The sequence below is a fragment of the Mus pahari genome, chromosome 3 (assembly GCF_900095145.1).
Source record: "Mus pahari chromosome 3, PAHARI_EIJ_v1.1, whole genome shotgun sequence".
In the NCBI taxonomy this organism is placed as follows: domain Eukaryota; kingdom Metazoa; phylum Chordata; class Mammalia; order Rodentia; family Muridae; genus Mus; species Mus pahari.
In genome coordinates, this window is record NC_034592.1 from 77532840 (window position 1) to 77555902 (window position 23063).

The 23063-nt window shown below is 55.6% G+C and overlaps 2 protein-coding genes across 4 annotated transcripts in view; both read right to left on the bottom strand.

The window, feature by feature from the left end:
* Nucleotides 1-50: 50 nt before the first annotated feature.
* On the bottom strand, nt 51-17365 carry Mapk8ip1 (mitogen-activated protein kinase 8 interacting protein 1). 2 transcript variants are annotated; one of them, XM_021192428.2, is made up of 12 exons: nt 17119-17365; nt 7485-7590; nt 5406-5717; nt 3982-4063; nt 3001-3813; nt 2812-2887; nt 2229-2401; nt 1830-1939; nt 1560-1676; nt 1332-1402; nt 1131-1229; nt 51-796 (listed from the first exon to the last, which is right to left on the bottom strand). In XM_021192428.2, exons 1-12 carry the CDS (start codon nt 17214-17216, stop codon nt 724-726), a joined length of 2130 nt encoding a protein of 709 aa, XP_021048087.1. In that variant the 5' UTR covers nt 17217-17365; the 3' UTR covers nt 51-723. The 2 variants fall into 2 exon arrangements, with proteins under 2 accessions (XP_021048087.1, XP_021048084.1); XM_021192425.2 differs by lacking the exon at nt 17119-17365 and adding an exon at nt 8608-9180.
* A 2547-nt stretch (nt 17366-19912) lies between these two features.
* The window catches only part of Cry2 (cryptochrome circadian regulator 2), a 29398-nt gene continuing 26247 nt past the window's right edge, over nt 19913-23063 (bottom strand). Inside the window, exon 12 of one of the 2 annotated variants that reach the window (XM_021192382.1) lies at nt 19913-22120. The gene's annotated coding sequence lies outside the window, so the exon portion shown is untranslated. The remainder of the gene's footprint in view (nt 22121-23063) is intronic. The other variant, XM_029536542.1, reaches the window with a different exon arrangement.

The following is a 23063-nucleotide window of genomic DNA, read 5'->3' on the forward strand; positions in this document are numbered from 1 at the left end:
TTTTGCGCAAGAAGGCCCAGCAGGGGTCCAAGTGAATACACCCACTCTGGTCCAGACAAGAAATGGCACTTTAATAGTAGTCGGGTGACAAGACAGTGACCGGCTGGCTGGGGCCAGCTTAGAGGCCTCCTTTCCCTGGCAGACGGGGCTTGCTGTGGCCCTCTCCTTGCACACACAAGCTTGCGAGGACCTGCGTCTAGCCAGGCTGGAGGCTGGAGCTGCCCAGAGGCCCCACAGATGAGAACAGGGTCTTCACTGTCACACGTTGCCATTTCCTTACTGGAAAGTCCTTTGGAGGTGCGTGGGCTCAGCCTGAGCTCAGGGCTCCGGTCAAGGTGGGGACAAGGGAAGGTGGACACTTCCACGTGGCATGGACTTTGTCAAGGCAGGAGCCAAGAGCCAGAAAGCCAGGGCCCCTAGCATGAAACAGGCCCAGGATGGGACAGTGCCTCTGTTCCTAGGGGATCCCTCTGTGGCCAGGGGCCTGACCCCCACCCCCCAGTTCCACCCTTCCCCAGTTCCCAGAGAGCCTGTACTGTCCTCCATAGATTAATCTAACCCCATATATTACAATAAACTGCATCTGCCTCTCCCCAAACCCCGGCCCCCCCGACCCAACAGCCCTCACTCCCCCATTCTCTAGTGGCAGTACCACATCCTGTCAGCAGCCAGTTGTCCTCGCATTGGCCTGGGGCTGAGGGGCTGCAGAGAGTGGGGGTGCTGCTACTCCAAGTAGATATCTTCTGTAGGACAGGTATACTCCACAAACTGCTTGTAGAACTGCTGAAACGCACGCCTGGGAAGTGGGGGACACGGGAGTTACCAGGAGCCTCAGCCCAGGCTCTGCAAGGGAGATCCGGGGCTGGGGACAGCTTAGCTGTCCTCTGGGCAGTTACTGCCCAAAGAGAAAGGGCCGAGGGGGAGGGGACCAGTGGTCCAGAGCCTGGGCTTCTTGGTACCTCCCAGCCTCTTCCAGGATTGGGGCTTCCAGAACTAGAGGGCAGGGGTGATGCTGACAACTGAGCATGAAAACAGCATGTGCGCATGCATGCACACATGCACACACACACACACACACACACACACACACACACACACACACGTACACACGTACACACGTACACACATACCCCACAGACTCCGCCAGGGCTTTGGTGGAATCTTCAGACACAAAGACATGGCAGGCAAACCGGTGGTCAGCAGGGTGCTTAGTGATAAACCCAAAGTACCTGTGGAAGGCAGGCATCTGTGAGACGACATTCTGAGCCCTGCCCACCCACCATGTCTGAAGATGACCAATGGGACTCTCATGTCTGCCCCTTTGTACTCACTTGTTGTTCTTTGGATGGTATCCACAGAAAGAGATGTTTTTTAGCTGGAAGAAGTGGCTACATTTATTTCCCTACAGGAGTGATAGGAGAAGCCAGAAGTCAGCTTGTAGGAAGTAGGCAGGAAGGACAATGCAGTCTGTGGGAGAAGGCTCACAGGGCAGGCAAGAGACCAAGGGGGAGGAGAAACCCATGGGGCAAGAAGGCAGGGGCTTGAAGGAAGTCAGTCACCTTGGCCTCCAGAGCGTCATCAGCTTTGACACCTATCTTGACACCCCTAACGCTGATCTCAAGGACACAGCTAGAGGGCGGGTTAAAGTGCACGGTGAGCCGGCGGGTGGTGGCGATCTGCACGAAGGATGGGCTTCTGTTGGAAGCTGTCTCACTGTGTCACAGCACAACCTCCAGATTCCTGTATCCTTTTCCCCAATAGTGTGGGCTGGCTGAGAATAGGCAGCACCCCCCCCCCCCAGGAAGAAGCATGGATCCAAATGTGGGTACCTTTTGCATAGCAGCACAGAGGACATCATTGCCCTTGTGATAAGGAACCTGGACAGAGCCCAGGAACTTCACCCGGAACTGGTCAATCCAGTCGCTGTTTTTGGCAAGGGCTGGAAAGCAAGCATACGAGGAGGAGTCTAAGAGAGCCATCAGCAAGGGGCTCCCAGCTGAGCAAAGCAGAGAGGAACATGAAGAGTGACTCAGGCAGCAGAGGACGACGATGCCACCATCCCCACGGGCCCTGACTTGGCTGGGCCTCACTTAGTAACTGTGAAATGGAACTGAAATGACCTTTCCTCTTCTCCCTGGCTAGCTAAGACGGGGGTGTGTGTTCACTGGCAGCAAGTTGGCGGGCAGATGGCAGGGGTGGGTAAGACCAGACTTGGGGGAGAGTACTACCTGCCACGTGCTCAGGCTCCTTGGTGACCTCAATGGCATAGTAGGCAGGGAAGACCCCACGGGCTCCGGTGCGCATGTTATAGGCCTCGTACCAATAGTCTTCTGCCTGCAGCTCCACCAGCAGGGGGTCGTCCACTTCCAGCTCAAGCTCATCCTCATGCCGAGGCACAAACCTGTCCCCAAGGGCACGGGAGGTGCTGCTCACAGAACACTTTAGCCAGGCCCAGTCTGGGGTCCTGAGCCGCTGACATTTGCAGATTACCCATGGGCCCGTCACAATGCTGACTCCAAAGGAACACGTAACACTCATATCCAAAAACCCAGGGGCCAGGGAGAAGGGGAGCCTAGGCCATAAGAAATTTAAATGAAAGCAAGCAGCTTGCCTAGGGTAGAGGTTCTGTGTAGGATGGGCATCTCTCCGGCCCCTGGCCAGGTTAGGTGTATAGTCCTAGCATCTATAGTTCACGGCACCTGGCACTTTGTCACTGAGCTGAGTTCCTACAAGGGGGTAGGTATGGTTCCCTGGCAGCTGAAGGGATGCCAGTGATGAGCCAGCAGAGGCAAGGAAGGGAGCAGCCCTCACCTGAATATAGCCCGATGGGTTTGCTCATGTTCCTCCCCATTGATGACGCAGGAGAACAGCCCAAAGGACTCGGCACCTGCGGGAAGGCAACAGTTTGGAGGAGGTGGCTTGGAGCAGGTAGAAAGCTCTGTCTTGCTGTCTGAGGCCCCGTTCAGGTCCCCACACTGCTCCCCCCATTCACCGACTCACTGGAGGAACGAGAGCGGCCACTCATGAAGACATTCAGAAACTTCTTAGAGAAATGGACATCAGGTTCATCCGGGGTGGAGTCCTCTGAGAGGCAGGTGGGAGGCCGGGGCTGAGGGGCCTCCTCGTACTCCTCACCAATGGCTGACTCGTAGGGTGAGGAGGCAGAGGCACAGTTGTCATAGACAGTGGCAGAGTCGCTTTCGTCACTGTAGTCTCCAAAGCACGGCCGCAGGCTCACCAACTCAAGCTGGGCATGTTCATCCACCACCAGTGTGTACTTGACCGAGTCGTAGGACAGTGCGCTGGTGTCTGAGCTCAGGGAGGCCCGTGGAGGCGGCGGTGGCTCCCCGAGGCTTCCCCGCCACCCTCCACCCGGTGGCTCAGCTCGCTCTGGGGATGACAGGCAGTCGAAGCCCTCATCTTCTTCACTGATGGAGGGGTGTGGCCGCCCTGCAGTTACAGAGTAAGCGGCAGGGTCTGGATCCGAGCTAACTGACATCCGGCTCTCCGTGGGCTGCATGAAGGTGGAGGTGGGTTCTGCCGGGTCCGGGGGCCTCTGCACGGGGGTCAGGTAGATCTCCTCGGTCGCCTCGAGCCGCACATCTGCCTGGTAGTGGATTCGGTCTCGATGGGAGTGGCCCCGGCCACCAGGCGCGGCGGCGGGGGGACCGCTTGGAGGTGCCATCTGGGTGGCTGCACTTCGGCGACAAGGGCTGTCGGTGGAAGTGCCGCGGTCCTGGGTGGGAACGGGACTGCCCTGGGGCGGCAGCTCATCACTCAGGCAGATGTGTTCGTGTGGCGGCGTCTGCTCTCCTGGAGGACAGGCAGGTGGGTACTGAGGGCAGAACCCCTGTACAGACACCTGTCCCTCCTCTTCCCAATTGTCCTCTGCGGCCAGCCACTGGTTCCCAGGGGACCTCAGCCCGGGTAAGCCCGGTGAGGAGCCTGGGTCGCCAGCTTCGGGAGAGAGGCCTGACTTACCTGTCTTCAGAGGGGAGGAGGAGCGAGACACACGGTCCTGCCAACTGTGCTTTTTGCCTAAAGAGTTATTATTCAGCGTGTCCTGTGCAGAGAACAAAAGGCTCTTAGGAAGAAGCAGTGGTCAGCAGTGCCCGGCACAGGGAGGCCCTGGTCCTGCCCCCATCAGGCCATTCCCTAGGCTGTTCCCACCCCCTCTTGCCTTGCCAAAGGCCTTTCTGCCAACCATCCTCTAGCAGGCAGGCAAGCAGGGTGGGAAGTTAGCACCCTCTCCACAGGCCTGCTGGACTGGAGACAACCCTCAAGAGATGCAGTAGTGCTGGCCAGTGTGGGTGCTGAGTATAGCAGATGTTGGAGGGAGAGGCACAGCTCCCAGGAGAGCCAGACAGCAGCCCAGACACTGGCAGGAGACATGTTCCCAATGCGCAAACCCAACCCTGGTGAAGAACCGGGTGACTGACTCCCTGTCCTCCAGCTCAGAAAGCTGGGGTCTAGCGAAGTGGCAAGGACATCCTGGCACAAGGAAGGGTCTCCCCGGGAGTTGCCTGTGGGTCTGGGTGAGTCATTCAAACCATGACTCCAGAACACTCACCCCCACGTGAACCATGTGACTGAGGAATGGCAGATGTAGTATCAGCAGCCCTCCTTCTTGCATCTCCCAGGATGCTACTGCACCCCACATTCTCAGCCTCCTGAGACCCTGAACAGTGCCCCTGCACAAGGCTCTCCACACACAACTTGGGCTCCCTCCCCAGGGAATGCCATAAGCAACACACACCATTGATGAGCTGGGCTGCCAGAAGCCATGCCAGAGGATACTGGGAAAGGGACCAACCCCTTCCTTGAAGCCCCTGCTCCATCCACCAGCAGCCCTACCTCCCCAGCTCCTTCCCTCCCAGTATCTCTCCTGCCTAGGCCTGTAAGACAATGGGTCCAGGCAGCCCTCCTTGGCATCCAGCCACCGGCAAGGGGCCCTAGGCCCCCCAACTCAGCTAAGCAATTCCACCCCCCATCCCATCTCTATTGCTGCATTCTGGAATGTCCAGCTGCTGAGATGTCCAACTGGAGACAGACCCTGAATTCCCTTCCCCACCTTCATCTCATTTCAGAGGCTCTTTTACCCCAGGGCCTGCTGCTGCCTCAACCTTCCCAGACGTACTAACCCAAAGAGGACCTAACTGCAGGACCTCAACTCCTTTGTTAGTTCTCTGCAACTCTCCCTACACAAATCCCTAGCAGTGCAGGCTCCATACCCAGACAGCTGGATTCAGTCCCTATCAGGACAGACTTCCCTGTCCCTTGTCAAGCCCTTCCTCTATCCTTCCCTGCAAGCCTGTCCCTCCCCAGCATCACCAACAGGCCCGCACCCCTCCATCTTTCCGGTCCACCCAGGGCACCGCCCCCTCTCTCTGCCCAGGGTTGCGAACCTGAGACCGCGGCACCTGCGGGAAAAGGTTGAGTGTGGTAGGCCTCTTGGGTCGGTAGGTGTCTCCGCTGCCTGTGCCCGGGCCCTGGCCCTGGCCCTGGCTGCGAGGCGCCGGATCCTGGCCGGACTCCGCTTTAGGAGGCCCCACTCCTGGTCGTTGGGCAGCGAGCTCGTCGTCGTCCTCCTCCTCGTCGTCCTCGGCGCCCGGAGTGTCACCTGCCGCGTCGATCAGGTCCATCTGCAGCATCTCCGCCTGCAGCCGGCTCCCCGCGCTGCCGCTGCTACCCGCAGACAGCAGCCCGGCGCGCGGGGGCTGCACGGCGCGGACGGAGGGGAGTCAGGGGAGGGGCCTTGTGAGCGGGGGAGGGGTCTCGCAGGAGGGGTGGGTCTGATGCCTCTGTGCCCCGCCCCCCAATCGGACGAATCCATTCTGCGGCCACAAGGGGAGGAACACTGGGAGCCAGGCAGAGACAGAAGCACTGAGGCCTCTCCCGTCCGCCACCCCTCCTCCCCCCGGAGGCCGCATCCCTACGCCAGCCAGCACAGAGAACCGCCCACGCCTTTCCTCTCCCACGGTTCCCCCTCCAGATTTCTTGCGCCCTTCCGTTCCCTTGGTAACGGCCAGTGACCTCACCCGGGTTGTAAGCCGAGCCCAGAGTGAAATCACCACTGTTGCCATGGAGACCTAGGGGTCGCCCAGGAATTCCTGCCCCAATAGGGATGAGTGAGACAACTGGCATTTGAAGGGGACACTGAAGCAAACTGGGATAAGTGCATGACAGCCAGGTGAGGAAGACCGCAGTGCGGACCTGAAGGGGAACTTTAAGGGGAGCCCTAACCGGAACTCATCCCTAGTCTTGAACTGTGCTACTTCCAATGTTGCCTCTAACTCCTGGCACCTTGGACAGATCCTCTCTGATTCTTCAACCCTCAGGAGTTGACTGGGCCTATACTGCTGTCCTCCGGTTTACCGAGAGCAGAGGACACACAGCGTTAAAGACGCTGAGACCTTGACTAGTTTCCCACCAGGAGATCACCCTAGTTAGTCTAGTACTGCCAGGGGTGGAGGGGAGTCCTGGCTATTGCAGAAGACCTTCTGCAGCCCTACATACGGGCGACAGTCGTTTCAAAGTTCAGAGCAGGTATAGGACCTTAGAGAAGTCATGACCTAGCTCTGGGACCACTCCCCAAGCCCAGTAGCTTCTGCCTCTATCCTTGCTGGCCTGGTAAGAGAGTGAAGGATTATGAGACTGTGGGAACCATAAGGTCATCGTCCCAGCTTGCTTTCCTTTGCCTGGAAGTTTCTAAAAGTGCTAGGGATACTGGGAGGGCACCACTAAGACAATCGCCACCCCCCCCACCCCCGCCTCACATCACAGCCATCGAAAGGCCATATCTAGCTCCTCAACTAGCTGCTATGGATAAAGTTCTGGCTTCCGATACTGAGCCCTGTACAGTTGCCTTCCATATCCTGCAAGTAAGTCCTTGCTTTGTGTTCTGACAACAGAATGGGGATCCCCATGTATCGGGGTACCCTGGCACTCAGATAGGAAGACAGGAAAGAGTCTGTCACTATGGTAGAACCCAGGGGCTCCGAGCAATATCAATACTGGAACAAGCCCCCAGCAGGGCCCCCAAGAGCCTAAAAGGCTGGTGGTGCGGTCAGGGTGGTGCAGAGGCAGCAGCCACAGGAGCTAGCCCAGCAGCACCCGGGTTCCTCTTTCCTGCCCCAAAGCACTGCAGAGTCCACCAGGCTCCACCCTGCAGGCCCTCTGCCAAGACGCTCCTGAGAGGCCCTTCCCTTCACTCTGGCCCTCACTGCCACTCTCCTACATCTCAAGCCCCCTCCGGTCTCTCTCCCTGTGAGCAACTGAAGGAACTGCTTCTGGCTTTAGCACCAGCAAAACAATACAAAACATTAAATGAAGATTTCGGATTGAGCATACGAGATGTGTCAAACGTTATGCCGGATGCCTCCTGTATTGTTATTTCACTTCCTAGGAGTGACACACACACTCAGAAACTCCTTTTGTAGATACTGGGGTGCCCTCATCTTTGTCCCCACCCTCCCAGCCCTTACCCGGAGAGACAGGGTGTCTTTGCACTGCAGACTGATGCCACACTCGTCAGTGATCTCCGAAAGGTCTTCATCCTCAAACTCCTCCAGGCTGATGTCATGGGTGAGCCTGGTGAGGACAGAAACCAAAGTTATAACCCAGGGGGCCATAGCCCCGACTAAGCCTGCAGGCATCTCCCTCTTCTCAGGGGAAGACACTGGGAGTCAGGTAGCAGCTCCCAGATGAAGGACTCAGTCTGTCAGCACAGTGGCAGGAGAAGGATTTGGGGTTGGAGCCAAAAGGCATTCCACCTAGGGTGGTGGAGGAGGCAGCTCCAGGTTTCTCCAGCATCGCCGGCTGGGAGTTCTCCATCCTGCTGCCAACCAGAAGGCAGTCCTAGAAGGCCCAACTGTGCAGAGTTTCGACTCTATTGGAGAGATGCCTCCATGGCCAAGGCACTGCCAAGGCCATCGCAACACCAAGAGGTACCAGGGCAGGGAAACCTTTGCATTCCACAGTTAGCAAGACCCAAAGAGCCACCAGAAGGGCACAGTAGGTGCCCCTTTCTCTCGCCCACAAATGACACCATTGAGCCATGGTCACAGTGAAGGGGATCTGGGACTCCCTGCTAATGTTCTTGGTGTCATCTCTTCAACTACACAATCTCAGCAAACGTAAGGACCCTGAACACATGTGGTCAGGGAAGACCAAGGTCAGGGCTTGTGAGAGACCATGGAGAACACTTGGTAGTAGAACACTAACAAGCTTCCAGAAGCCCAAGCTACTCTGTGTGCCCACCTTAGAATGCAATGCTGAGACTGTCACTGTGGTGCCGGCCTGTCCCCTGCACCGGCTCACCCTAACCCTGGTACTCTGTCTGGCTTAGTATAAATGGGACATCTGGGGACTTGGAGAGAATGCCTCAGCCTCTTCCCAGAGACCAGGAGGTTAGGTACATAGCAGAGGCACACAAGCTCATCCAAGGTCACCCAGGAGAGGAAGGACAGGGTGCAGCTCCCAGGGATGCCTAGAAGGCTCACACCTCTGCCTTTTACCTCACTCAGTCTGAACAGGGCTCCTGAGCTCTGTGGAGCGCCTCCCGACTCGCCCTTCCCCCACGAGGCCAGCCAGGCCCCAGGACCCTACCAGTGCTCCCACTGATCCTCCAACCAGCTGTCATTGTCTGGGCTCGAATCCATCTTCAGTACCAGCTGCATGGAGAGCCCTGCCCGGCCAGGGGGCTGCGGGGCTCCAGGGCTGCCCTCTCATGCCCAGAAGGGTAGGGGGGCCAGAGCTCAAGGCAGGGCTGGCACTTCTGGCCTCCACCAACTGGGCCTGCCTTTCTGCATCCGGCCGGCTGCAGAAGCCTGGGGAGCTCATTAAAAATAGATGGGCCAGAGAGGAGGCCGCAGCTGCCGACCCAGGCCCCAGCCCCAACTCTTCCTGGCCCAACCCTCAGATGCGGGCAGCTTCCTCCCTTGGCAGCCCGACGCGCAACGCTGTCGTCGCCTCCCCCGCGGGATCAGGTTACTGCAATCAATGCTACTGGCTCCACCTGCCCTTCCAATGCCCCTATTGGGGGCTGGAGTGACCCCTCCTTCCCTCCCAAGGCCAGGCATGTAAGTAGACAGCAGAAAGCTGGTACTTTTTTTTCCCTCAACGCCAGACCCTGATCTGCTTTAAAGGGCCAGCGCCACACTCAGGGTGCCAAATGGGAAGATGGAGGGGGCTCCCGAAGGGCCCTAAGAAGGGACACCTGATTCCACACAGACACAGGCTCCGCCTCCACACCGCCTCAGCGAGGCTCTTGCAAGCCCAGGGCCAGGGTGGTTGGGTCGCGGACTGGCGCTCACTGGAAGGATGCGCAGAGAGACAGCAGTGAGTACCACTAGAGTTTGCACGTCTTTGGAGCAGGGTCGGGAGTCATTTGGGAATGACGTTGACTGAACATGGATGTCCCTAGTGACAACTGCCCTGGAAGATTCAGACCCCAAAGGTAGCAGGTTCCCAGGCATGGGGGCGTGGCTACCAGCTGGTGCAGAAGTGGCAAGGGGGCTGGTCCAGAGGCCAGGGCACCACCCTCAGTCTGGCCTCCTGGCCCTGTGGCTAACGTTAAATGCTGTGGCCTGCCTGTAAGGTCTGGGATCCAGACAGCATGGCAGTTCCTGGGTCCCACTAGACGTCTTCTCTGGGAGTGTCCTCAGATGCCCCCAGCTCTGCTGGCGTCTGCACACACCTGTCTCCTTATTGCCACACCCTGGTCCAGTTCCTGCATCTACCACACCCACCACCTTGCCTGCCAGCCTCAGTCTCCCTAGACCTCACTGATCCCTCCTGTGGCCATGAGACAACGTCTTAAGGGACACCACCATCCCGCCTCTCCTCACTCAAAAGCCCTCCAGGGCTCTCTGCAAGGGGAAGACTCCAGCCTTGTGTGTTTACTGAGCCTTGCCCCAACAGTGCTTAGAGACGCCTTCCTCCAGGAAGCCCTCCTAGCCTGCTCAGGTGTCGTCCTCAGGTTGGATCCATCAGTGAGGTCCTACCCATCCTGGCTACAAAGCTGGGTGGGGTGCACCTCTCTCATCATCTATCCGTCTCCTTTCCTGGCTCTTATCTCCCGGAGGGCAGAGCTGATGAGGGTGTCAGGCACACACTGCGTGCCAGTAGACACATGCCGGGTGTGGCCACAGGATGACCTCAGTCTCTACCTTTCCTCAGACTGAAGGGCTTACGGTGGGGCTTCAGGATTCTGCATGGCTGCAAGCTGTGTCTGTGTGACTATGTCCTCTCAGCGTGGTCTGATAAGCCAGTCCTCTGAACAACAGGTCTGAGTGGGGCCAGACCAGATGAGGGCACTAGGTTAACTGGGCAAAGATGAGAAGGGCTCTCTGGGCTCTGGTCAGGAGCCTTCCATTAACCCTTAGCTCCCTTGAGGGCAAGGAGGGTGTTCTCACCTTCTCTCCCTCCTGAACTGACCCATGAAACAAGTATCTGGGGATGACACGTTTCATCCACTTAAAACCCCTTGGTGTCCTTACCCTCATCTTACTTGGGGTGCTTCTCCTAAGCGGGGAGGGCGGCAGGATGACACGATGTCAGGCCTGGAGCTAAGAGCAAACCCTCACTCTTTTTTCAAGCCGCCACCAGCCCGTGGGGTCACAAGGGGCCAGAGACGGAGGCTGGTAGGCAAGGTGGTGTGGTGAATACAGGAACTGGGCCAGCTTTCTCCAACCCTGCTACATGTCGTTATTACCCTGAGTAGGGGTCTGGGCCATCTCACAGATGAGGCGCCCTAAGGCTCAGGTATAGGTATTATAAACCTCAGTTCCCTTCCTCCCAGCTACCCCAGGATAAGATGGAGCATCTGAATTATACGGGAGGGAGGAGGTCACTACCAAGGAGGGGGCAAGACTGGCTAAGGGCTAACCTCTGCTGTCATCCACTCTCCCCTAGCCACCATGGGCTAGATCTCCTGGGCAGAACCAAGAGACACTTGCTGAAGGGAAAGGAACCTGCATCTCCGTGTTCAGGGATACCAACAGTGGGGTAGGAAGCAGGAGGGTGGGCACATGGGAAGATGGGGGGGGGGAGGCTGTCCTCCTGACCTCATCCAAGACATTTTCTTGGAAATCTGAGCCCTGGTCTGGGAGGTGGCACAGGAGAACCACACAGCCTGGCAGGGCAGCAGTGCCTTCCCAGGGGTTATCCTTGGGCAGTCTCTCAGAGCAGCAGGATTGCACCCATCAGCCCTGCTTGCCCACGTTGGGTAGACACACAGAATAGTCACATTTGGTGTCCCTGTGCCCCTGGAGGCCAGCATGACTCTGATGTCTGTCTTTCTGCAGTACACACCCTCTTGAAGTGCTGGTCTCCAGCAAGACCTTGCTAGGGCTCTGGCCATGAGCACTCCCCACAGTCCCCACCCTGCCCAGGCCTTCTCATGTGTTTCATGCTGCCCTGCTACCGCGGTCCCCTTATCTTTGCATCCCTCCCCGCAGCAGTTCCAGCTTCCCTCACCTCCTCAAGGAACAGGCAGAGACGGACGGATGGACGGACGGTCACACACAGGAAGTGAGGACCATCACTGAGTCAGGCCGATGGTAGCCAGGTATGGACTGTCAGAAACACTCGAGCCTTCGATTTCCAGCTTCCTGTCCAGCCATAGTGCCCTGTGGGCTTCCTGTGATGGAGCCCACTTGAGATCCAGGGGTCCAGCCTGTCCTTACAGTCCTAAATCTCACAAAGCTGGCTTCCAAGAGGTTCTGAGGGTATTCCACTGTTTAGCCTCCTGCTCCACCACCCCCAGGGCTCCTCTGACTTAGAAGAACAGGGCAGTCCACCTTTCTGGTGGCTCTTAGCCCCTCCTAGTTGTAGTTAAAGAACAACTCTAGATCCCCCTTTGGGTTGTAAGGCCCATGGTGTGCCCCAGCCCAAAGGCAGCTGGCCAATAATGCCCTTCACCAGGTAAGGTCCCGCCAGTAAGAGTTCTCAGTAAGTGTTGAACAAACTACAGCATCCCTGTATCCTTCTGTATTTTCAACTTGCTAATGTTTAGGTAAGTTCCCTTTTGAATACCAACTTGAACTTCAAGTTGGTAAGGACCCACTTGAATAGTGGGCGACTCAGCCCCTCGAAATCGGACAATTCCACCTGTCGAAATCTCTTCTACACAGAACTGTGTACGGTGTTGTATGGGGGTGGCACCCAATTTGTGGGGCTCTTTAGGCAGCAAGCCAGAACTGGGCTGCTAGAGCCAGGAGGGAGAGTCCAGCCCAGGGCCGGATGGGAAGTGTGGGGTGTGGAATTCCACTGAATAGACAGTTTATGTGTCTTCTGGAATGAACATTAGCGTGTCTTTGCCTGAATGTGGAAAATGACAACCAATAAAGTAAGCAAAAGGGCAGGCCGGGACTGGAGACCGCTCCCATCATACCTGCACCCCTATCGAGTGCATGTAATGAGGTTCTGTGACCCCACCATTTAGGAGATGGCAACAAGGGGATCAGGAATGCAAGGTCCTATTAATTACACAGTAAGTTTCAGGCCAGTCTGGATGACATGAGACCTTGTTCTATCAAAGGTAGGGGTGGGGGTTGAAGGATGCAGACTGAAGGGCCCACAGCTTCCCTGAGAAGACCCACATGGATGGGCCGTTATGCGATGGGTGAAACCTTGCTTTACTGGGCAAACTTCTGGTTCTGGTTCCCAAAACCCAGCCCCAGACTCCCCTCTCTAGTCTCCCCACTGTCCGCCTAGCCTCGGTCTCCTAAACTTGTTCCAGCCTATGAGAGCTATATACACGCAGCCACTAATGAGCTCCCGTTACACGCTGGAAGCCTTGGCTACCTGGTGGGGACAGGAGCAGTGTGGCCCTTACTCACGTGTCCAGGAACAGAACACAGCCCCCAGGAGAGTTTCCCAGACTGTGAACAGGGCCAGGGGACAAAGATGACATTCTAGAATGGATAAGACCCCTGAGTGGGGATGGGAGCGGTGATACAATTTATAGAAACCTTAGTCCCCAAAGGCAGAATTAGGTTGTGCCATTTCCCAGGGAGCCAGAAAACCAGGTGAGGGCTGATACTAGGTGTCTGGGGTGGACCTCCTTCCCAGGTGTGTGAGGCTTGCAGGCTAGCTCTACGCCACAGGCTCACCAGATAAGCCAGAGGCAGCATTTGTCATTCTGCTTCCCATTCTCACCATGTCCTAGGTGCCTCCTAAGGTGACAGTAGTCTCCTCTGAACAGTGACACTCCCAGGACCGTGGTTTTAACACTTCGCACTTGCCCTCCCAAAAGCTCCTTACCTAAACCAACTGCTCACTTGACTACAGCAACGACAACAGCAAAGATCACCAACCTGAAATCCGGCATGCACCACGGTGCTACCCTGCTGCCTGACTCCCCTCTCACGTCCCCAGGAGCCCAGGCACCACCCTGGTTTGTCGCTACTGCATCTTCTTTACCCTCAGACCCGTGGGAAGACCTGGTCTGCCCCGTCCCCTAACCATCCCCTATCCGGAACCCATTGCCTTCTCCCCTGTCTGAAGAATGGGCAGGATGGGTGGTCCGACTACAGGTCTCCCTGCCTTCCCATCCACGCTGCTCAGCAGCCAGAGTAAGCTCACACCATCCACCAGCTGCTGGCAGTCCCTGTCTGACCCCAGGATAGCACCCACTGCACAACTCTGCCCTTCCCACTGCCAAACAGGTGTCACCCTGCCTATCTACCTGTTCACGAGCCTATCCTTCCCTGTGAACCTTCCCCCTCTGTGAGGATTGCTTGACTTTCCCCTATGGGACCTGTCCCTGCACGACCACGACACTCGGCCTATCTGGGAAGACACTGTCACCTGCGTGGGGGGTCAGACTCATGTCAGGACCTCTGCATACTGCTCCTCCCAATGAACCTGGCAAAAGGTTTGTTTGATGAGCAATGCATATGGCTCTGTAAAGCTGTAAATGAGGCCCTCTGCTCTGAGGTGAGTGCCTCTTATCCAGCAGGGTCGTCTGACATCACCCAGGTTTCCGTCTGGGTCCCGGCTCCATCCCAACTTTATTATTAACTTGCTGTGTGTTCTTGGGGAAGTCACTGCCCCTTCATGTTTCTGCATAAGAGATATTTACTGGGCCATTTTTCTGTTTCTGTTTTGTTTTCTTCCACAGTGGACCCTAGGCCCTCCAGCATACCAGGCAAGCACTGAGCACCCATCCCCCAACCCTGACAAGTGACAGCCGAGGTCTCCCTTTTCCAGGACTCTCGGGCATAGACTTACAGCAGGCTGTTCATATTGCTTCCCATGAATACTCCTTTGTCCTGCTGATCCTTCCACTTGGGATGACTCTCCTTTGTTCCAGCCCTTCATCCCACACACCCAGGGTCAACGGATCCATTGTGTAATGCTCTAAATTCCCTCCCCTAGAGCTTTCTTTATGAAGAACATGATTAGTTAAAAATATCCTTTTTGCTATGCTGTAAGTAACTCAGTAACTTATATACATACTAATCCAAAAATAAGAAACCAAATGGTACCTAAACAGGTAAAGTGGAAAACGAAAAGTCCTCACTCCACCCCACGTGCAGATAGATATACCACTAGGGACCAGATGGAAGATTTCCATAGTCAGAAATCCACCCAGCACATACTCATTTAAATCAGCTTCCAACAGACGCTCCAGTCTCTCAAGGCCACACATGCTTGCCCCCCAAAGGTGCACCCCAGGATGCCAGGGCTCGCTCTTTTGGTAGCAGAGCTGAAATGTCTTGGTTTGCATCCGCTCCACTACTGACGGCTCTATGCCTTGGTTTCCTCCTCTGAAAGCAGTGGTAATACTAACCCACTCACACGGTTACAGCAGCACACACGCTGGGACCCATGAGGTTCTCAACGTGGTTCTTCCCACTACTCTGTTCTCCAGGAGAAATGGCCCCGTGCGTCCACTCTTCATCTGTAGTAAACCAGCACTGCTGAGCACCTGTTCTGGACTGAGTCGTGCAGAGAGCAGAGCACTGATAGAGACTGCTTACACATCCTAGAAGCTCAGAGTAGAAATCACACACACACACACACACACACACACACACACACACACACACACACACGAGTTCTAGAACCATCCTGATTAGTGGCAGACATTTTGAAGGAAAAGCAAAGACCCCAAGGATTTAAGTATGCAGTAGTGGTGGAGTACACAGCTGTAAGAACAGTTGAACCCACAACCCTACCAAAGAGTCACGAGATGGGCATTGCTGCTCAGGGTTAAATGGAACCAGACCAGCGGCTGCTGAGGCAGGACAAGAGAAAGGGCAGTGGGGGTTGTTGAAGTAGGCAGTAGGCCATGCAGGGCCCAAGACACTGCCCAGTGTTATCTCCAAAGCCCGCTTTGTCTCCCAGCCAGGGCACAGTGTCCTGGAGGCCAGCCCACTCCTCACTCAGCCTTTTGCTATACTGTTAGCCCCTGCTCTACATAGCCCAGAGTTAGCCATACATTTCCTGGCTGGTAGCCTTCATCTCGGCTTCTCGGGCCTGTATGATAAACAGTTCCCTGCCAGAATGGGATGTGAGCCTACCCTGGACAAAGGTAGGGCCTATAGGGAGAAGGGACAGAGCAGGCTGAGACCTGATTCAGGTTCCAGTCCTGACCTTCCAGTCAGACTTTTCTGTGGTTCCTAGGCTAGCCCCTCTGCCTTCCTTATCTTCCATCGCCTCAGCTTAGCAAAGGGCAGACCAGGGTGCACCCTCGGGATGGTGGTGAAGGTTCACTGAACTACACTGGAGAGACACTTTGATAGAAACAAGCTGTACAGATTTCTGCCAGTGTGGCCAGCTACCTGTTGAGCAGGGACTTGGTGCATACTGTCTCCTTCCCAGGCGGGAATCAATATTAATTAGCCCACTCCACAGACGAGACCAAAGACAAAAAGCACGCTTGGATCAGGCAGTGAGGAAGCAGTGGAAACAGGATTTGAACCTATGTCCCTCACAGCTAATTCTCTTCTCCTGCAAAGGCCTGACCTGCCAGGGAGAATCTGAAGCATTAGCCTGGAGGCTTTCCTCAGGTTGGAACCTTCCTCTGGTCCCCTCCTTCTGGTTCTCTCAGCTGGGCTTAGGGCCTCCTTGGAGGATTCAGGGCCTGATCATACCATTTAAGATCCCGTGTGTGCTTGCTTGTATGTGTGTGTGTGTGTGTGTGTGTGTGTGTGTCCACCTGAGGACCTGGGAGCTAGAGACCCCTTCAATAGATGACAAGTTGGCGCCAGAGCCCAGCTGGGGCCTGGCTGGAGCAAGGGTCCCAGGAGAGAGAAAGGCGCCTGCTCCTGATGGGAAACAATGAGGTATGTATGTCTCAGTTTCTAGATTCTGGAGCAGTGACACCCTTCTCTTCTTCGTCACCCCCCCTCCCCGTGTGTGTGTGTGTGTGTGTGTGTGTGTGTGTGTGTGTGTGAAAAGGTGAGGAGAGGGCAGTCACCGGTTCAACACATCATGCCTTACATCTCTGAAATTCATTCACACCTGGTCTAACATCAGATGGGGGTTAGGGGGCAGAGAGGAGCTCAGTTCGGTGTCCTGAGTCTTTACACAGTAGGGACCCCCAACAGTATCTCTGGATATCCACAGGCAGGTTCCTCAAACAAGTTGGGTTTCACTGGTTACGGCCAATCCTTCTGCACCTGTCCTGAGATACAACTGACCAGGGAGCTGCCCAAATTCAGAAGACCCTGTCCAAGAACCGCTAGCAATCTGACCCATCTGGCAAAGCTAGCTGAGGGAGGGGCTCACGACTCTCTCCTTAAAGCACCAAGGTTTTTGAATTGGGGCCTCTGGGCCCCCAACCCCCTAGCCTACTTCCACCTTGGGTTAGACACCTTGGAACGCGGCAGGATAAAGTCTGGGCGGGTGGCTGCACCGGGAATTCCATTCAAACCCCAGACCCACTCTCAGCGCCAAGGTGGAGGGGAAAGGCAACCTCTCAGGTTCCTGCCCCAGATCCACCTCGAGCACCCCACCCCATGACACGGAATGGCGGAAGGAGCTGCGGGGGGCCACGCGGTGGCCACCAACCTGGACTGGAGGTTGTGGGGGCTGGGGGCTCGGCCGGGAAAGGACGCCGCCCTCAGGGTCCCCGAGGATCCCGAGATTCCGGGCCTCGATCCTTACCTGAAATTGGGAGGCGACGCGATGTGCAGTCCCAGGAATGGGGAAGCGGCCGGTGGGGACGCGGCGCCCCCGCCCAGGCCGCTCTCTCGCTCCGCCATTCCCGGGCGCAGCCCTGGCCATCCGGGCGGAGAGCGGCGCGGGAGGCGGCGGCAGCGGCGGCGGCGGCGGCGGCGGCGGCGGCGGCAGCGGAGGCGCGTGGAGGAGGCCGCCGCCGCCGCGGGGTTCGGAATGAGCTGAGGCGGGCGCGGCTCCGGACCGCGCGCCGCTTTGCCTGCGGCCCCTGCGAGAGCGCCCCGCGCGCGCCCCCGGGCCGGCTGGGGTCTTGTGGCCCCGCCCCCGCCCCGCCCCCAGCGCTCTCCGAAGTGCTGACGCTTCGGTCCAGTGGCCCTGGGTCCACTCGGCTTCCCTCCACATCCCAGGGACTCTCCAGGCACTGGCAAAGATTTGCTCTCCTGAGAGCTGGACCTAGATCGAGGGCATCAGCGGATGGCAAAGTCCTGCTCCCCAAGTCCGTCTTTGGCCTTTCGCAGCAATGGTGGTGGGAAAAGGGTTGCAGAAGATGGCTGAGAAAGGAGAGATGGTGGTGGAGTGGGGTCCAGGAGCAGTCAGCTACGGAGCCAGGTGGCCTAAGACCACAGCTTGGTTCCACAAGTGAAAAGGCATGAGGACTTGCATTGGTGACCTCATAGCTCGAAGGCTTGTCTTTCCCTTGTGTGAAATGGAATATGATCCCTCCATCACCGCGGGGAGGAAGAAACACAATAGAAATGCTTGTTCCTGGGAGCTGGGAACACCCACCTGTGCACTGGGATCATCTCCCCCAGAAGTCTCTGAAGGGGCACCTCTATCAAGACCCCCTTGAGCCTTGGCCACCCCTAATAACCTGAGCGATGCTTTGGGTTTCTTAGCCTTGTGAAGCCTCTGTATGCCAAGACTCACTCCCCCATCACTTGTTTTTCTTTAATTTCCAGGTTGTCCTGGAAGTTACTATGTAGCCTCAGCTAAGAACTGATGACAATCTTGAGTCTCCTGCTAAACTGGTGGATTAGTGTGAACTCCTATGCCTAGTTCTCAGCACCTGTCTTCCCACTACGGGTTTTTTTTGTTTGTTTGTTTGTTTGTTTTTTTGTTTGTTTTTTTGAGACAGGGTTTCTCTGTGTAGCCCTGGCTGTCCTGAATTCACTCTGTAGACCAGGCTGGCCTCGAACTCAGAAATCCACCTGCCTCTGCCTCCCAAGTGCTGGGATTAAAGGCATGCAGCACCACGCCCGGCTCCCACTGCATTTTCTACCTAGTGGTGTTGTGTGAGGAAACCTAATACAGAACCAGGAAGAAAGCACAGCTAGACCCAGAGTGGGTGCAAGGAGCAGAAGCAACCAAAAAGCCCTCAAGAATCCAGCCCTGGGGACGAGGAAGGTCCTAGGCCTTAGGGTAGGAGAGACCAGTTTAGGACTGTGTGAGTGCAAAGGGGCACTAGGTGCTACTACCACCTGGCCAAGCCAACGGTTCTTAAAGCACAGCTCCCGAGTCAGCAAACCCTCTTTGCCCCAGCCTCTCTCTTCTATGTAGCTACATTTTAAAAAATTATTTTTTATTTTTTGAGACAGGGTTTCTCTGTGTAGCCCTGGCTGTCCTGGAACTCACTTTGTAGACCAGGCTGGCTTCAAACTCAGAAATCTGTCTGCCTCTGCCTCCCGAGTGCTGGGATTAAAGGCGTGCGCCACCGCGCCCGGCCCACTTGCAAATCTTGATTGCCTCCTTTCCCTTCCTAGCAAGAAGCGTAGACACCTACCTTGTAGTACTCAGTCACCCTGCTTCAGCCCCAAGAACATTCCAGAACCTAAAGCCAGAGGCCTCTCCCCTCCCTGCCACTGATGCTTCAGGAAGTAAAGGTTTGGTCACTTTAACTCTCTGCTCTGGCTCAGGCCTGTCACATGAGGCTCTGCCCAAACCATCTGCCGTTAAGGTACCTTCCTTCCTTCCTTCCAACCTGGAAATTAAAGAAAAACAAGTGATGGGGGAGTGAGTCTTGGCATACAGAGGCTTCACAAGGCTAAGAAACCCAAAGCATCGCCTAATTAGCAAGGTTAATATGTGCTTGTCTCAGCTGGGCAGCATCCCCAGGAGGTCAGAAGTGTGTGAGTGTGTAGGACAGTTCCCTCTCATAGAACCTCTGCTCAAGAACAAAGGTATCTCAGCTTCTCCGGCCACGCCACAGCTACATGAGGAGCCCAGAGAGGGAGGCCAGTCTTAGTAGAAAGTAGGCCAGAAGCTTGGAGGCAGAGCCAGGACTGAGACGTGCCCTAGAGTAAAGCTCTCCTTCTGTTTATAGAGCAGACTGATTTTCTTTGGCTTTGCCTGAGCCCCTCTCGCACCAGGAACACCCATGTGCACAGTACTCTGGCCAGATGGTACAAGACAGAGCCAGCATCCAGGCCTCAGGCTTGGCTGCAGCTTCCTTAACTGTGTCTAGAGGGCACACATACATTCTTAGCACATCATAAAGAATGGATACAGTACCCTGGATCTCTGAAGGCTACCCAGTGCTACTGTGAGGTGGCACCCAGAAACTGGTCTTGGAACCCTGTGTGGTTTGGCCTGAACTTTGTTGGGTTCTGACCAAACCCTAGGACTACTGCTAGCAAACCACAGTGGCTTACAGCCTCCTCTATCCCAGGGAGAATAAGACCCTTCATTCCAACAGGCCCAACATGGCCTGGCTTAAAGTTTTACCTGGGTTCAGCCTCAGGAGTCCAGGTCCCAGACCTCCCACAAGATGAATTACACAACACAGTTTTACTCAGACAGGATCAGACATTTATAAAACAGGTAAATATTCACAAACAAACTGTGGGAGAAACACAACCTCCCAGCAATAGGGAACTCTGTAAAGTGCTTCTTGCCTGCAACCATCTCTTCCCCATGTTAGGTCCCAGGAGCAGGACATGGGGCACTGTTCTGTGAGTCCTTAGGGCCACTCAGGCTAGGCAAAAAGAGGCATGAAGTCACCCCAGGGCTCCAGGCCACTCTATCTCACAGCTGTGGGAGTAGACTGCTCCATGCATTGGAAGGCTGGCCTGGGAATGGGCCAACATGTCAAGGAGGTGGAAGGACAGATGATCTTGCCAACTTGTACCTTGTGGAGAGAACCAACATCAAAAAAGCAGAGAAGGCCACTGTCCCCATAGCTGAAGATGTTGCAAACTAAATCCTGGACGCAGACTTCGCCTTTGCTCCCGAGACTGGTTCTCCGGGCTCACTCTACCTTCCCTCCAGCAAGGCACTTTGGCTCTTTCCTCTTGGCCTGGGCTGAGGAACAGGGAGGTCACACCCCCAGAGCTCTGAACATGGACACCACAGGTGCCCTGATTCTTCACACGATCATAGGATGCTTCTAGTCAGAATGATGGACACAAACAGTTGGACTAAAGGCAGCTCTCTGCTGAGAAAAACCTGAGGCCATCTCAAAAAGAAGCCTGTCAGATGTGCTAGACAGCTGGAGAGGGGAGCCTGACCCCAGGCTTCTGGTCTGACAGGATAAAGGCCAGGGCCAAGGGCATTAACAACTCTGAGGCTAGGAAAGGTCACAGGGGAGGTAGAAAGGAAAAGGCCCAGAGGCCAGCTTAATGTTACATGTGAGAACAAAAATCCAAACAACACACACACACACACACACACACACACACACACACACACACACACACACACACACACACACACACACACACACACACACACACACACACACACACACACACACACATTCTCTTTCTCCCCACACATACACTGTGGCTCAAGTGCAGGCCACGGGGTAGAAGGAAGACTTGCTCAGGTGCCTCAGATCCTTCTTTTCACAACTTCGTTTTCCACATGACCCAGCAGTGGGCGGGAGGGCTAGCTCCCCTGGAAAGCGAGGCTTGACTTCTCTAGGCCAAACCTTCCTCTGCTGCTCTGAGAAGAGGTTGGTGTGCCAGGTGTGATCTCCAACCTTTCGCCAGCTGCCCCAGACAGTGTCCCACCCTCAGTTTCTCTGAGTCCCCTGAAACTCGGTCCTGGACTGACAGACACGGCGGTGTGGGTGCTGACTAGTCCAGGGTGGGTCCTGGAAGCCTGCAGAGCAGACTGTCCCGCTTGCCTGGCTGGGTAGCAGCAGGACTTGCTGGAGCAAGTAGTGTCAGGAGCATGGCCAGAGGAACCAGGGGCCTTCAGCCAAGGGACGCAGATTTCTTCCATCGGCTCAGACCCTGGCCTGTCCATGGCTTCTAGAAGGCGGAGACTGGGCCTTAGCTGGTGGGGAAGGGACAGAAGACTGGGAGTCTAGTCCCCACTTGGCTTCTAGAAGGTTCTACACAGACAGATATGCTGTCTGAGGCTGACATAAGCAGCACGGCACACAACACACCAGTCGGTCATCTCAGACATCAGGGAAGCCTGCTAGTAGCATGGGGTTTTACAAGACTGGCCAGGCTATTTAAGACGGGACGGGTACTCCAGTCTGCTCAGGTTCTAGCGTCAGAAAGTGGGAACTAAGTCAGCAGGACTCTGGCTGCCTCTGAAACTCTATGCTTCAGATGAGAGACAAAAAATGTGGCCCTCCAGCTCCTTGTCTGAAAGGAGGAGGGAGGAAGAAGAGGCAGGGGAGGCAGAGGCCAGAATTTGAGCTAGGGTACTACCACCTTACTGGGACAAGGAAGGGGCTCCCAGGGACAGATGTGGGCTGAAGGTCACTGCTGTGGCTTCTAGTCTTGTGTCTGGAGGTCAGGAAGCAGCTCTGGTAAGAAGGTGCGATCTAGGGACTCCTCCAGCCCAGGCAACATTCAGGATCATGAGAGTGTAAACAGATGCATGCACACACAAATGTCACACCACACCTTCCTCTGCACACACGCACACACTCGCTGGCTCGCTCCATCTGTTGGCGATTGGCTTCTCTGCAGATTGCACTCTGTGGCCATGGCAGCTCAGGCACCCGGGCTTTGCTCACGGAGCAATGGCTCTCTAGCTGAAAGAGAAAAACATTTGCAAAGGGGGCACTCAGGAGGCTGCTCAGTTGCCCAGGCACCAGTTCCTCTGGCTGCTTCCCTGGGGATTCCCAGACAGAGAGTGGGACAGCCCAATGCACATGCTGCTTAGGCCACAGTCCCCAGGGCCAGATGGTTGCTGGGCAACCATGAGGGTAGTCGAATACTGCAGCTCTGAACCCAGGGTAAGTGCTCCCTAAATACCTTCTACTGAGGGATAAGGACAGCAGAAGACAGGGCTACATGTCATCACTTGACACCTTGAGGAACATTTGTTCAGAAATGACAAGAGCACAGCCATTGCTTCCAGAGATGGAGGGTCAGGGAAAGTGGTTGTGTGAGAAGTGATTCCACAGAGTAAGGCAATGACTGTGTTTAGAACCAGCAGGAAGGCAAACTTCCACACACCAATCACAGAACCCTGGCACAGGGCTATGGGGTGGGGCAGGAAGGGGAATAGGGACACAAGGTGACTCATCTTAAAGATCTGGGGTAGAGAGAGAAGTGGCCTCATCAGAAGAAAGGGTAAGCCTGTGATAACAGGCCGATGGAGTGGCTGCAGGGCAGGCATGTTCCCGTGTCCTTTGGCTCGGGTCTTGACTTCCAGTACCTCAAAGTGTGACTCTCTTCAGGTAAAACTGAGATGACCAGACTGGCCTCACAACCAAAATGGATAAAGAACTTTGACCTGCACAGGACAGAGGGAAACCTCTGCAAGCACAGAGACCATTATCTTGGACTCCAGACACTAGAACAAGGATGTGCTTCTGTGGTGCTTGGCTATGTAGCCCCCTTTCTTTCTTTCTTTCTTTTTTTTTTTTTTTTTTGTTTTGTTTTTTGTTTTTTGAGACAGGGTTTTTCTGTATAGCCCTGGATGTCCTGGAACTCACTTTGTAGACCAGGTTGGCCTCGAACTCAGAAATC

Coding starts and splice junctions, on each gene's coding strand:
- Mapk8ip1 (XM_021192428.2), bottom strand. CDS start 17,216: ATGGCGGAGCGAGAGAGCGGCCTGGGCGGGGGCGCCGCGTCCCCACCG. Junction 1,940..2,228: donor GGAGCCTGAGCACGTGGCAG/GTAGTACTCTCC, acceptor CTTGCTTTCCAG/CCCTTGCCAAAAACAGCGAC. Junction 1,677..1,829: donor TCTGTGCTGCTATGCAAAAG/GTACCCACATTT, acceptor TCCTTCGTGCAG/ATCGCCACCACCCGCCGGCT.